Genomic DNA, 13,828 nt, shown 5'->3' with positions numbered 1-13,828 from the left:
GGCGTAAGTAGTTTTCTAGCACGGTAGAGGGAGCCAACCTTCCTTGCAGCAGCCTTGGCAATGTTCAATATTGATTTTGATAGACTCTGCTGAGTCGATAGGTAGATTTTTCTTGGTATTGCAGTGGGGCTGATGTGGGAAGAGAGGGGTGTGGCGACTCTTTACAAGTTGAGATACAGTCTCAGACTCTCAACAACTTGGATTCCAATTTCAGCTTCAACTCTGCTCTAATTAACTCCGACTGATGTTTCGACTCTGTGCCCCTCAGGGGAGGGGTGAAACTAATCGTATCCAGTTACGTCACCCCCAGGGAAGGCCCTCTCCTCCCCGAGTGCACCTGTAGATCGGAAAGCATTCTCATGCCCTGAAAGGTCATTCTCCGTGACCCTCTGGGTTGCATGCATTTTACTCAAACTATAAACCTCCTTAGTCTTGAACCCTGAGTCATTCCATTTTCAGAGTACAATTTACAAAAAAAAAAAAAAATGGTATTGTTATCGATTTTCATAACAATGAAAATCACAAATCCAATCTTTCTCTCAGTAAGGTCTTTTGCTGTCACCCAGGCACACCAATAATAATTAAAGAAAAAAACAAATCATATCTGCTTGGCTTCTCCAGTATTTCAGAAGTCTTGACCTCCCCCCGTGGGAAGCTTAACTGTTCCCTGGGATGGTCACGTCACATTTATATTTTTATCTGATTTTTAGGATTAAGAACAAAAATACTTGTCACTGGGATTCTTTTACACAACTGACACCATCATGAAGAACATCCTGTTGGAAGGTTTTAACCAAGCAGCATATATTGTGGAGTCCATGCACTTCTCTTGGATCAAGCAGATACTTATCGTTGGTATCTCCAATTTGTACCTCGTAGCAGTAGATGCCATACTCAAAACTGAATTGTTTATTTGTTTAAGAGATGCTCAAATCAAGAGATGCTCAAATCACTGCAGAATGCAGTGTCATTGTCAGTAAGGATTTTTTCTGGTGAGTCCCATTCATAAAATATTGATTCTAATTGATGAACAATATTTGAATAATCTGTCTGTAGTAAGAGTCGTCATATTGTAAATTGAGTGAACCTAGAATGTCAAATCCTGATGGTATGCTGGCTACCATGATGGGTTATATTCATGTCTACTCTATTCCAGATGCTGCATACAGCCAGCTACTTCATTTGATTGGCATAGGATCTATTGACTAGCACATGTGGCGTCCCTTACAAAATTTGTGGACATTGACAGGATTGGTCAATCATATGAAATAGCACGTTTTTTTATCGCATGCTAAAATGATATATTCTCTTCTGGGCACTCCGCAGAAGTAACACATCTCAGTAGTACAAGTTCAATCTCCTTTTTAATAGCATTATATTATTTTTGTGAAGAACTTGTTTGCAGCTGGATTTCTTTTTATATGTGGCATTAATCTGCATATGCATGGCATAACTGTTTTAATGACAACGAGGAGTAAACATTGGAGCTGAGATGTGTTGGTGAGAACTGCTGCATTGGTGAAAAGAAGTTCCATTTTCCTTTCAGTATTACAAGATTGCAGGTACTTCTGGAAGTACATTTCAGTGTTTATATTGCAAGGATATTTGATAAAAATGCTACATCCAAGCCCAATACATGTGTGCCATCTTCTACTCATTGATGGTTATTGCAGATCCAGCCAAATTGGGCCAGTTTAACTCTTACGTGCTGTGATGACACTTCTTAGCATTCATCTGGGCTATTTTTTTCAACTGGTCTTAAGTTCATTTTTAGGTCCTGATATTCTCCCACTTCCCCCTACTCCCAATTCCCCAACACTTACTCTTAAGTGGAGGCAGGTAAATACATACTTATTTCTCGGTTATTGAATTGACTGAATAAAATTAAATGTGCTTACACAGTATCCATGATTTATTATTACTTGGCTAAATAACAGACTGAGTTATCTGGCCCTGCTTTACATGTATTTGTGCTCTTATCAATAGTGAGTCAGCAAAATACGGAAAATGTCCTCTCCTCCTGACACTTGTCTAGCTACAACGAATTAAGAATTTCGGGGCATTTTAAGTATTTTGTTCATAAATAATTTTTCTGGAAAAATTATTTATAATTCAGGAAGTTATTCAATTATTCCATAAATAATTTTTCTTTAAAAACTATTTAAAATTCAAGAAACCGTTTAAGCATTACGTCAACAAATAGTTTTTCTTTAAAAATTATTAAAAATTTCAGAATATTTTAAGTATTATGTTCGTAAATAAGTTTTCTTTAAAAATTATTACAAATTCCGCAAACTAAGGAGATATGTGGAGGTTAATAATCGCTCCCCCAAGTGGGTCTCCATACAAAGCGACAGTGCTGATGAATGACCAGCTGAATGTGCCTGTATACAAAGATACACACATACCGCGAGGTAACATTGTTTTCATTTGTGAGCGAAGTTTATTTATGTATAAAACAGCCTAACTATGTCAAGTTCATGAAAAAGTTGATGAATACTTAACCCTTAGAGAAAAAAGATTTTACAGTGCTCTCATTGTGATTAAATCATGTTAAAAATCAGTGGATTTTCCAACTGGTAACTAAAAAAAAAATAAATTTAAAATAAAAAGGTCGCTTATCTTTTGGCAAGTTTTTTTTTCCGACACTCTTCCATTAGTAAATGAATGAAAAATCTCATTAGTAAATGAAAAATGTCCTGTGAACCTTTTATATTTAAAAAAAATAAAACAAGCAAAGTCAAATTGGTGCAGCTGAGATAAGTAGGTCCAGCAGACGAGCCTCGTCTGAGCAGTTAGGTCACGTGAAATGTGACACCGGTGCTTCTACCTTTATTGACCCTTTGAATGATGGATATAGAAAGTACATTAACCTCTCCGAATTGTTTTATGTACAAAAATATTTCTTTATTTAAAAATAAAAAATCGTTGAACTGCTTTATCCAAACAAACATTTGAACTTTGCTGTTTAAAAAAATCTGTTTTCCTTTTTACGTTGACTTATCTTGCCTTTATTTTCACTTGTTCGTTATGTTTGAAATTTCTTTGAATTTTTTTTCTTTCTTAAATTCTTGGAATTAAAAAAAAAATTTTTTTACTTTTAGCTTAACTTGCTTTTATATTTCACCATTTCGTTTTTTAGTAATAAATACTTCTTTACATTAAAAACTGACTTTGTGTCTAACTTTGCCCTCGTGGGGAGGCAAGTAAATAGGAAGTAATATGGCAGCTGAAAAACGTTTTTCGATCCCAATAAAAGCATTACAATACATTTAAATCCTGTAGAACTTCCGCCCTTGTTGTTCTAAGTTAACAACTAGCCACTACTTGTGTTTCAAACTTTAAAAAAAAAAAAAAAAGAAAAAAGTGCTTTAAAATAGTAAAAACACAAAAGCTTTTTTCGTTTTGGAAGAGAGGTTTCAGGCGCCCCTATTATCCCAAAGAACCAGCTATGTAAACACTGCAATATTTTTCAATAATTATTTTAAAAAAATTCTTTACAATCAATTTTTATTTAAAATTAAGAAATTATTTTCTAAAATATTTTGTTTATGTTTACATTTTGTTTTTAAGTAAAATTAAGAAATTAATTTTAAAAATATTGTTTGTATCCATCTTCATTCAAAAGGATTACTTTTCGATAGCTTCACCGGTTGTTAACCTAAATTTTCTGAATGTCAGAACAAGGCTCGTCTGTGGGACCTACTTATCTCAATTTCACCCAATTACCAAAAATTTCCTTTTGGGTTTGTTTTACTGTAGACATAGATTCAAAAAAGTTGTTACAAAAATATAGAACAAATAAATGTTATCAAATGCAAAATAAGTTATTTTTCTACCTAACTTGATGTGGTTTTAGTGTTTTTATTTAATGTAACATGTTTATTCAGCTCGAAAAACATAGTGTTTACCGATGTATTGGAGAATTAAAAATGGCGCCCGACTCTCTCTTAGACATGGTAAGTTTGGGAAAAGGAATTAAAAATAAAAACTATGCAAAATACTGTTAGAAACGTACTCAATATATGTTACCGTGACATAGGCTGACATATATTTGCGGATTAAATTTTAAAAAGTTTTCAAAGATAAAGAGAAAATAAAACAAAAAAATGAATATCAAAAGATAAACAAAACATGTTATTCCCTTGAAATTTGATGTTATTGTATTTTTGTTGAATTAATCACGACTTATTTTTTCTTTATATTTTTTAATATATAAAATAACTTCTGAAATTGATTGTTATTAATTTCATGGTGCATGTTTAATTCATGGTTAAAATATTTGTTTTGACTTATCTTCAATGAAAGAAATTTTACGAATAAAAGCAAATCGTTTTCAAAATTCCCTTAATTGTATTTCCACTTTTTCGCTGTACCAAATATTTTCGCCACACAAAAACATTTGATTATATAATGGTATATTTCAAAACAACAATTTCACAGGAATTAGAATTGTACTTGGTATCTGAATCGTTAATCAATATTTTCCTGGAATCGGAAAAAATTTAGGAATCGTCCCAACACTAATAACACCCACAACCTCCCCATGTTAAGAATGGCTCAAAAGCTATTCTTAACATGGGAAGGTTGGGGGTGTTGATACTATGCTGGGGCAGGTAGTAAAAAAATTCCAAAATAACTTTCCATACACAAATAAAACAAAAAATATATTTGTTCACTAATTCAAAGAAGCAAAGCTTTTATCACCCCCCCCCCCCGCCACATTTGTCATAAAAAAGCAGAAAAAGAAAGAGTAAAATTTATGAAATTATCACTGTATTTTTTTTTTTTTTTTTTTTTAAATTTACACAGTGATCAGCACTTATCAAGGCCCGGAAGCCACTCAGGGATAAGGGTTATTGCAAGTACATTACGTTAGTGTGGAGATTTGATGAAGTGTTTACTTAAGGGGGCGGTTCATTAGGAATTTGTTAACATTGGACTTGAAGACATCCAAGTTGTAGTCCGGTGGGAAGCAGGCAGACGGAACAGAGTTCCACAGGCGTGCAGTTCTAAGAAAGAAGCTCTGTTCATGGAATCCGCGTTTTGATCTAGGCACAGATATAGAGTGGGGGAAATTTTTCACAGTGGATTCAGCTAAACGGGTGTTTTTCGTGAAAGATTGGCGAGGGGGGACCAGAGATTGGAGCTCAGACGAGCACCCGCCATGGAAATAACGATAAAACAAGGATAGGCTCGCAATGTCTCTTCTGTGGGAGAGAGGTTGCAGGGTAGAGAAAAGGGCATCCCCCACTAAGCCACAAAGTCTATTTTGTACTCTGTCAAGGCAGGATAGGCTGTTTTTAGCAGCTCCTGCCCAGATATGGCAGCAGTATTCCATCCTTGTTTGTTCTATTTTCTTTCTTTTTGATTATTTTTTTTTTTATTGACTTCCATTTGCTCGGTATAATCCGGCAGTTTTCATTGCCTGCTTGGTGTTGCTGAGCTAGATTCATGGAAAAACTGCCTTTAAACTGCAGAAGTAGCCTTCTTTCCTAAAACTTCTCACTTGTGGAATTCTGTTCTGTTGGTCTGCTTTCCAGCTAACTGCAACATGGTCATCTTCAAGTCCAATGTAACCAAGTTCTTGTTGAAATTTCTACCCACTTTCCACCACTAATGATCACTACACTGTTATCTTGGTGAGCATTGTACACTCATTAACCCTTATCCTCAAGTAGCCTTTGGGCTTTGATAAGTGGTGACTCCCTCATAAAAAAAGTAACTACTTGATAATTTTTCTTAATTTTTGGTGCAGATACTTATTTTTGCATGAAAAATGAATTATTTTGAAAATTTTTACTTTGAATGCAGTTTTCCTTTGCATCCCATACTGTATAAACGCCAAATTTTTTGTTTGTTTTTCAGGTGTTGGTTCTTTCTTTACGATGAGTGTTCATGACAAAGCTTTCAATCTGACGGTGATGTATTCAGGTACAAAGAATGAACGTGAAAACCCTGCCAACCAGGGCATTCGTAGGTTAAGTCGTCTTGAACATATACAACAACTCAAAGAATTGTGCCGAACATTGGATGGATTCGTTTTTGTGGTCGATGCTTCAGATCCAGGATCTTGTAAGATTTTTTCTTATGACAAAACCTTAGTAAATGGTTCGATTTATAGTCTATAATTTTATTTTGAGATTAATATTGCATTTTAAAGGATTTGTTTTCTAACCAAAACATGAATACTAATGATCAAAAGAAAATCTTACAAAAATCAGAATTATCTGATCATAAGAAAATTCTCAGAGTTTTTTCATTATTAGAGCGAAATTCAAAAATTAAAATATTCAGTTTCAACTAAAACTAAATCTACATAATTGTCATGTCATGCCATATCCAAATTACATAAAGTGATAAGGTAGAAAAATAATTATTAATGAAAATAATTTTCAAAGAACAAAAATTGAGTTTTGCTAAAAAGAAAACCGGAAAATTTGAAAGGGGAAGTAATTATTGTCTGGAAATTTTGAAAATCTTAGGTCAATTCTGGGGAAGTTGGAACATGGACTTGAATACATTGAATCAGAGGGATATTTATTTTTTTTACAAATAATAAATGCAGACTGTTAGATTTCCTTCAGGCACATAGACTTCTGATAGGTTCATGACTGTGTCCCTGTGAGAGGGAAATGTGAACTATACTCGGTTACAAATAAAAAAAACCCAAACAAACCAAACTTTGAATTCAACAATTATCAAAAAAAAAAAAAAAAAAATCTATATATATGTTATGTCCACTTTATTTATTTCATGTTTATTGGAACAGTTATTTTTACATAAAAAAGTATATGTTATGTTTATTTTGTTATTTATTACATTTTTATATTTTAATACATTCTGTGAGTTATTCCCCTTGTTTTTATGTCATATGTTGCCAACAAATATGGCGAAGCTTTTTTTTTTATACAGATTGAAAAATCGTATTTTATTTAATAATGCAATAATATTTAACTAATTGTGACATGACAGTTAAGTAGATAAAATTGATTTTTAATAAAAATTGATTTTTCCGGCTTCAGAATTTTGCTCTATTAACAAAGAAGCATTAAATTTTATGTATTTATTAATAAATGAATGCTAATATAAAGTATTTATTGAACTGTAAAAAAGCAAACCTTATTGATTTATACACTTAAATTACATTACACCCATCATTTTAATGATAAAATATATCTCACGGATGGGATATGATAAACAAAAGCAAATGTCTTTGCTAATTGGGAAGTGATCGCTTAGGGATTTTGTTAACGTAAAAATTTTTAGTAGTTGTGGGTTGTCAGAATGATTTTGGGAGTTAAAAATGTTTATATAAACGTTAAGATTTCATCCACTCAGAACTTGCACCCATAATCTAATGATAAGAATTGGTACTGCTTGTTTGGAATAACAAAAATTTAAAAAAAGTCAGTTTTGACTAAAAGCAATGTTATCGATTTAATTACCATGCCAAAATTAGAAAACATGTCCAAAAATTACTAACATAAAAAATTAATTACTAATAAAAATTGCAAGTTTTACTTAAATAATAAAGATTCCAAACTATGAATTACTTCCCTTGTTTAAGTTACATTTCAAAATAATTGCATGTTAATGTTTTCTACAATAATGTAGTAATATGCTACAAATTTCGACATGACACTTAAGTAGATAATATTGCTTTTAGTTGAAATTCAATTTTTCGATTTTCGTTGTTATTCTGAACAAGCATGAAATCAGCACAATAAAACGGTTGATCTCTTGTATTTATAATCACATTTTTAAAAGCCATCCAACACATGCCAGCATATAAAACATACGTTAAACTGATGATGATTTCAACTCTGTTTATTTATTTTCATTTTCTGTTTTTTTTTTTCTGCAGTGAGTTGGGCTGAGAAAGAATTGCTAAATGTGACCAATGAAAGGTGGTCAGCAACGCACACACCTGTCCTTGTTCTGGCCTGTATACCTGATATGCCCACTGGTCAGAATCCATTACCAACTCTTACTTGCATTGATATAGTCAAATCTCTAAAATTGTCCACTCTAACAAAACCATGGCAGGTAGGTTTGTTTTCTTGTTAATATTTTTTTCTTCTCTGACTCATTTTGATTGTTTTCTTCAAAAACCTTTTACATTCAGCAGCATCTGCGATTTAGAATAGGTTTACGACGTAGTATATATCATTCAAGCATTTTTAAATATAAACAAAATTTTTGAATTGACGTGGTCTCAGAATAAAATTATGTCCATTAAAAAAATTGAAAATTGTGAACAAATATCATCTGCAGTATATATATCTAATAAAATATAATACTATTGAATGGAAGTTGGGAACATTTGTTGATCCTCATTCAATCCCAGGCAACGTTGGGTTTCCTTGTTATATGTGTATTTATCGTTAAGAAAAAACAACAACAAACCTAAATTTATAAACGATAAAAATAAACAGTAAAAGTCATCTAGGAGTTTGTAGTGGTACGGTTAATGCACCGGACTGTGATACACATGGTCTGGAGTTTGATTCCTAGAAACAGTCAAGCTACGCTGATGAGAGGTAGTTACCTTGAAACATGCGTATATGTAGATTACTGTTTAAAAAAAAAAAAAAATAAAAAAAAAATATATATATATATATATATATATATATATATATATAATGCATTGGGACTGTAAAAATGTTTTTGACTATTGAGGGTATGACCCCAATGCTATAGATGATCTTATTTATAACTATGGTTTGGACAATTGACCAATGAGAAGCCTCTGACCTCATTATAAAGATATTGAATTTTGGATTCAAGTCAGTTTGCTGTCAACTTCCATCTTGAACGACTGAACCACTGCTGATTGTGACTGCATTGATTCTTTGCCGATCTAATGCCGCCATCTTTATTCTAAAGAATTACTCAGCACTCGAGATTGTGACTGCATTGATTCTTTGCCGATTTGATTTACTACCACCAACATAATGGCTCAACATTTAACAGGAACAATTAATCAGAATTGTGAATTGGAAAAATCAAGACTTTAGGGGTTATCGGAATCGGGAAAATTTCTGTCTATTTTCTGATCCCCAAAATGATTCATTTAGTTATCATTTTATTTGATTTTGTTTAAAACAAAACTTTCCACTGCTGATAGCAATAATGAAATAAAACATATTTGTTGATTTTAAACTACCATTAAAACTAAAATCTATAGATAAATTTCCCACAAGTGTGTTTCTACGTTTGAGAAAGCATAAACACATTTAACATATGTTTTTATGGTAATCGGGAAAAACAACAACTTTGTAGTTAAATATTTAGAGATTTTAAAAAGAATCAGAATTGAAAATTTTGTACAGAATCTGTAATTGTATCGTCCCATCACTAATATATATATATATATATATATATATATATATATATATGTTATGAAAACATATATAACAATTAAGTTATGCAGAATGTATAAATGCCGAGTCTTGGTTGGTGAAAATAGGAGCAGGAATAATGAAGAATCTGATTGGTTAACTAGCAAACGTAATACCATGTGTATTATATATAAAACAACCAGTAACATTAATTCCATACATTAGCCTGATGAGTCCTCATGAGGATGAAATGTGAAAAACTTTGTGTAGCTTAATTGCCATATATATATTCATAGCTTACTATCTAGTTCTACCCATGTATTGAAATTAAAAACATATGAGAATTTTGTTTGAATTTATACTATAGTGGGATCGAATAGAATAATCAAAATAGATGTAAACAATTATATGAAGTTATGAAAATATATTAAAAGCTAGATCAATAAAAAGGAATAGATATTTTAAAATAGTAAAGTCTAGGTACAGTTGAGGTAAATATAATGTAGACTATTAAGATAAAGAAGAAGATGGGGGTGGTGTATCTGTTACGACCAGAAATTGAATGTACTTAAATTTTCTCCTACATTTACAATGAGAGATGACTTCATTTTTGGAATTTCTAACATTATGCTTTGAAGATATTATTAAGGCTGCCTTGGAAATGCAGGGTTGGCAGAAATAATAATAGTTATATGGTGCAAACCTCAACCTCATATTAAGTACAAATTACTGTAGTGAAAAGATATTGTAACTAATATGCACCCTCCCTATGGCATTGATCGATTTTAAATCTAAACACTGGACCTTGACTTTAGAACTAATCAAAAGTATGAGATCTAATTCGCTCTTTTATACTACACAAGGAATACAGTTTCTTTAATTTTTCTTAAAAGTTTTCATATTTATTTTACAATTCAATTTGATAGTAAAAAAAGTTAGAAATAAAATGAAAAAACAAACAAACAAACTGAACAAATACATATTAACTCTGTTGCTGGCATATACAACATCTTTATCATCAAGGTAACCATCTTTTGTTTTTGTTAGATCCTTACATCAATTAGCTTCACGCCTTGTCTCAAGCGATTTCCATTAAATAAAAGCAATTTTTTCTGTTGATTAAGGATTATGCAGAAAGAAAATTTAAGAAAGCCAGCATAGAGGAGTATTTCAGATAGTTGTAAGTTATGACAGCTTATTGTAAGTTATGACAGCTTTCTTCTTTGGGAGGTGTTTATATAGTGTTGATGATTGTCTAGTAACTTCTATGGCTCGACCATTAGTTTTACTTCAGAAGGTCTGGTAATAATTCTTGATGGTTTCATCTGTCCTTTACCTGATTGTTGTTAATTACAAATGATGATATTTTCTTCTTTATGTCATTTATCTCCTCTCCTGGAGGTAAGATGCAAAGACAGGTGTAGGTTTGATGAACGTGTTTCTGTGAAAGTAACTGGATTCCAACTTGCCACACCCAGATTTTCAGTCCGTGCTGTTAACCACTTAGCTGCTGTCACTCCCTTTATTACATGTTCACGTATAGAAAGATAGTCTGCTTCTCACATTAGCTATTATATTCAGAGCTACATTCCAACACACGTGTTTGTTTTTTGCCTCCAAACAAATTCTTCTTTTGTTATACAATCCTTTTCATTGTCTTCTACTCATGTTTTTTTCAAGCATCAAATTTGATTTCTTCAATGCATGACAATTACTTTCTCATCTCCGTTCTATTCATATATATCAATCTATAACAAAAATAGATGTATTTAAAGAAATATATATTCAAAAGTGAATAAGAGTTTTAAATCTGGTAGATTTAATACAATGAAACATTGAAATTACATTTGAGTAAAAAAAAATCGAGTTATTATTTTTAAATGATAAAATAGATTTCTATTTTATAAACACTATCTATATAATAATTTTGCTTGTCAGGTTAGCATGACTGTAACACTTCCAAAGGGAAGTAATTCATCTAAACATGACGCAGTAGTAGTATAAACACAGTTTTTGTTGTATATGTAAACAATAAGCAGATAGAGATACCACTCTTAGTGCTACCTAAGAGTTAGGGTACCTGTACTGCCAGTCAGAAATAGCAACCAGAAAAGCTGTCAAACCTGTACCTTCAGCTTGTCAGACAAGAGTGGCCCAGACTAGTTGTGTAAACAGGAGTAGCAAGCAAATGTTCCCAAATTAATCAGCTTGAGAGAGATAGGAGAAAGAAAGAAATGAGAGAAAGAAAGAAACTGAGTGTGTGTGTGTGTGGGGGGGTGTTTATCGTCCTAGTCAGGAAACAAGGCCAAACGCTGAGTTTCTCAGGTGAGTCTCTCAGATGGTACCTCTGTGCCTGGCTAATAGACAAAGGAGTGTTAAAGTGCGATAGGTAAAGCCTATCTATACTTTAAACAATTTAGGTTCGCAAACTAAATAATTTGTTCAAGTCCCCAGCTCTAGGAAGGTTATCAACCAGGACTAAGGAGGCCTCCCCCTCCCCCCTAGTAGTTTGGTGTCATGACGTGAGGTCAGTTTAACAGGCTTTACACCAGTTTTCCTTCTCCGAGGTCTGTGGGTACTTTATACTGGAGGTAACCTTACACCTTGTTCTAAACCAGGTATTTCTGCACCCTTGCTTGGGAAATTATGAATACAAGGTATCTATTTAAAAATATATTCCTTTCCCACAACAGCTTTTTGTTTTTAGATATTTTTATAAAAAATTGAAGGGGGGGGGGTATGCATGACTTTGCCGAATCATAAAATTTACTTAAATATATTTTAATTCATACAGATTTCATATTTATTATTAAAGAGCCAATTCTTTATTGAATATTATATACATATATATATATATAATACTGATTGCAAAAGTTAAAAAAATGACTTGGGCACCATCAGCTAGAATCAAAATAAAAACATTTAGTGCTCCAACCCCATGTTCATCCATTTAGCACTCCAGCGGCATTCCCTACCATTTGAGCTAAATTGGCAGATAGATAAGAAAAGTTTAAAATTAAACCATTTCAAGCTATGAATGAATTTGCGCATGCACAAAACTAGTAGAAATATGTAAACAAATTGAAATGAACATTTTGCATTTCAACTTATCAACATATTTCTGCATATATTATTCATCCATCCAAACAAAGGTTTTACTTATCATAAACTTTCCTTGGTGTATGATTACTATTTCTTATTAATTTCAGTGTTATCTGATCAGTAGTTTAAGAGTTTATTGGTTAAATATTTATACACATACATTTACTGTTTTATTTATATAGATAAAACTTTAACAATGAATATTTTATTTGGAAAATAAACTGAAAGTATCATCTAAAGTTCTCACATTACAGAGAATTTTGATTATTTAAAAAAAAAAATTAGATTAAAGAAAGCAAGTGTGGAATTTTTATATTTCATTTAACTACACAGACCATTAAAAATTATGGTCACATGACTCTGTTTGATTTTGGGTCAGGGTTGAGTTACTTAGAGAACTGTATGTTTTGGTGGAATTTTGTACTCATTGTATGTCATTCTATTTTTTTTTTTTCTGTATTTCAGGTGAGACAGTGTTTTGTCCATGAATTGTCTGGTGCTTATGAAGGTATGAAATGGGTGCTGGAACTCTGTGAGCCCCAGTGAAGAGAAGAAAAAAGTACCCAATAGATTTGGCACTAGGAACAAACTGCTGAGCTCTGTGATAAAAGCATGAATTCCCGGTTTTTGGCAGGGTCGTCTTTACAATTGGTTAAATGTGACACCAGTTACACTTTTTGTGACCTTGTTATTTTTCTTTCATTTTTTTTTATTTATACAATTTTTTTGCCATTGTTCTTACCCTGGATACTGTGAAAAAACATAAGTATAAAAAAGACACACACACATACCATTGGGTGTATTCTTTATTTGGAATATGATTTAAAAAATAATTGAAATCTATAAAATCGATATGTATATGCATTTCACTGTATATCAAGTTATTGTAGCTTTTTGCAAGTTGATAATTCTTTGCAGTTAACTCAAAAAGAGTTTTCTAATAAATTTAATTTTGAATATATAATCTGCTACTGAAGATGGAGGTTAATGTGATATTCAATGAGTTTCAAATTACCTCTAAAACCACTAGTATAGATGGTTAATATATTATGCTGTTATTAACGTAATTGAATGCAGTATCTATTTCATCATATATATATATATTATGTCATACTGTATATATCTAATATATATATATTCACACACTCAGACACAATATTCTGTGTCCATTCACACACACACATTCACACACTCAAACACAATATTCTGTGTCCATTCACACACACACATTCACACACTCAAACACAATATTCTGTGTCCATCATGAGATGACATTGTGTGAATTTTTTCATGGAACGATGGATGTTAATTATAGATGATGAGCTGCTGTGTAGAAATATTACGATTCTGGATGTGACATTTCTTATGTGTGTAAGCAAATT

At 32.0% G+C, this 13,828-nt stretch overlaps 1 protein-coding gene across 1 annotated transcript in view; it reads left to right on the top strand.

Moving 5' to 3' along the window:
- The window catches only part of LOC145288623 (F-box only protein 4-like), a 66,325-nt gene extending 53,016 nt beyond the window's left edge, over window positions 1-13,309 (top strand). The window contains exons 4-6 of the mRNA XM_080136342.1: window positions 5,869-6,075; window positions 7,868-8,049; window positions 12,912-13,309. Coding sequence (XP_079992468.1) covers window positions 5,869-6,075; window positions 7,868-8,049; window positions 12,912-12,992 — 470 coding nt within the window. The 3' untranslated portion in view covers window positions 12,993-13,309. The remainder of the gene's footprint in view (window positions 1-5,868; window positions 6,076-7,867; window positions 8,050-12,911) is intronic.
- Window positions 13,310-13,828: the final 519 nt, after the last annotated feature.

This window comes from Euprymna scolopes, chromosome 2, assembly GCF_053919585.1.
Source record: "Euprymna scolopes isolate OS-2025 chromosome 2, ASM5391958v1, whole genome shotgun sequence".
Lineage (NCBI taxonomy): Eukaryota > Metazoa > Mollusca > Cephalopoda > Sepiida > Sepiolidae > Euprymna > Euprymna scolopes.
Note: the sequence above shows the minus strand (reverse complement) of the source record. Positions and strands in the feature narration are given on the sequence as shown.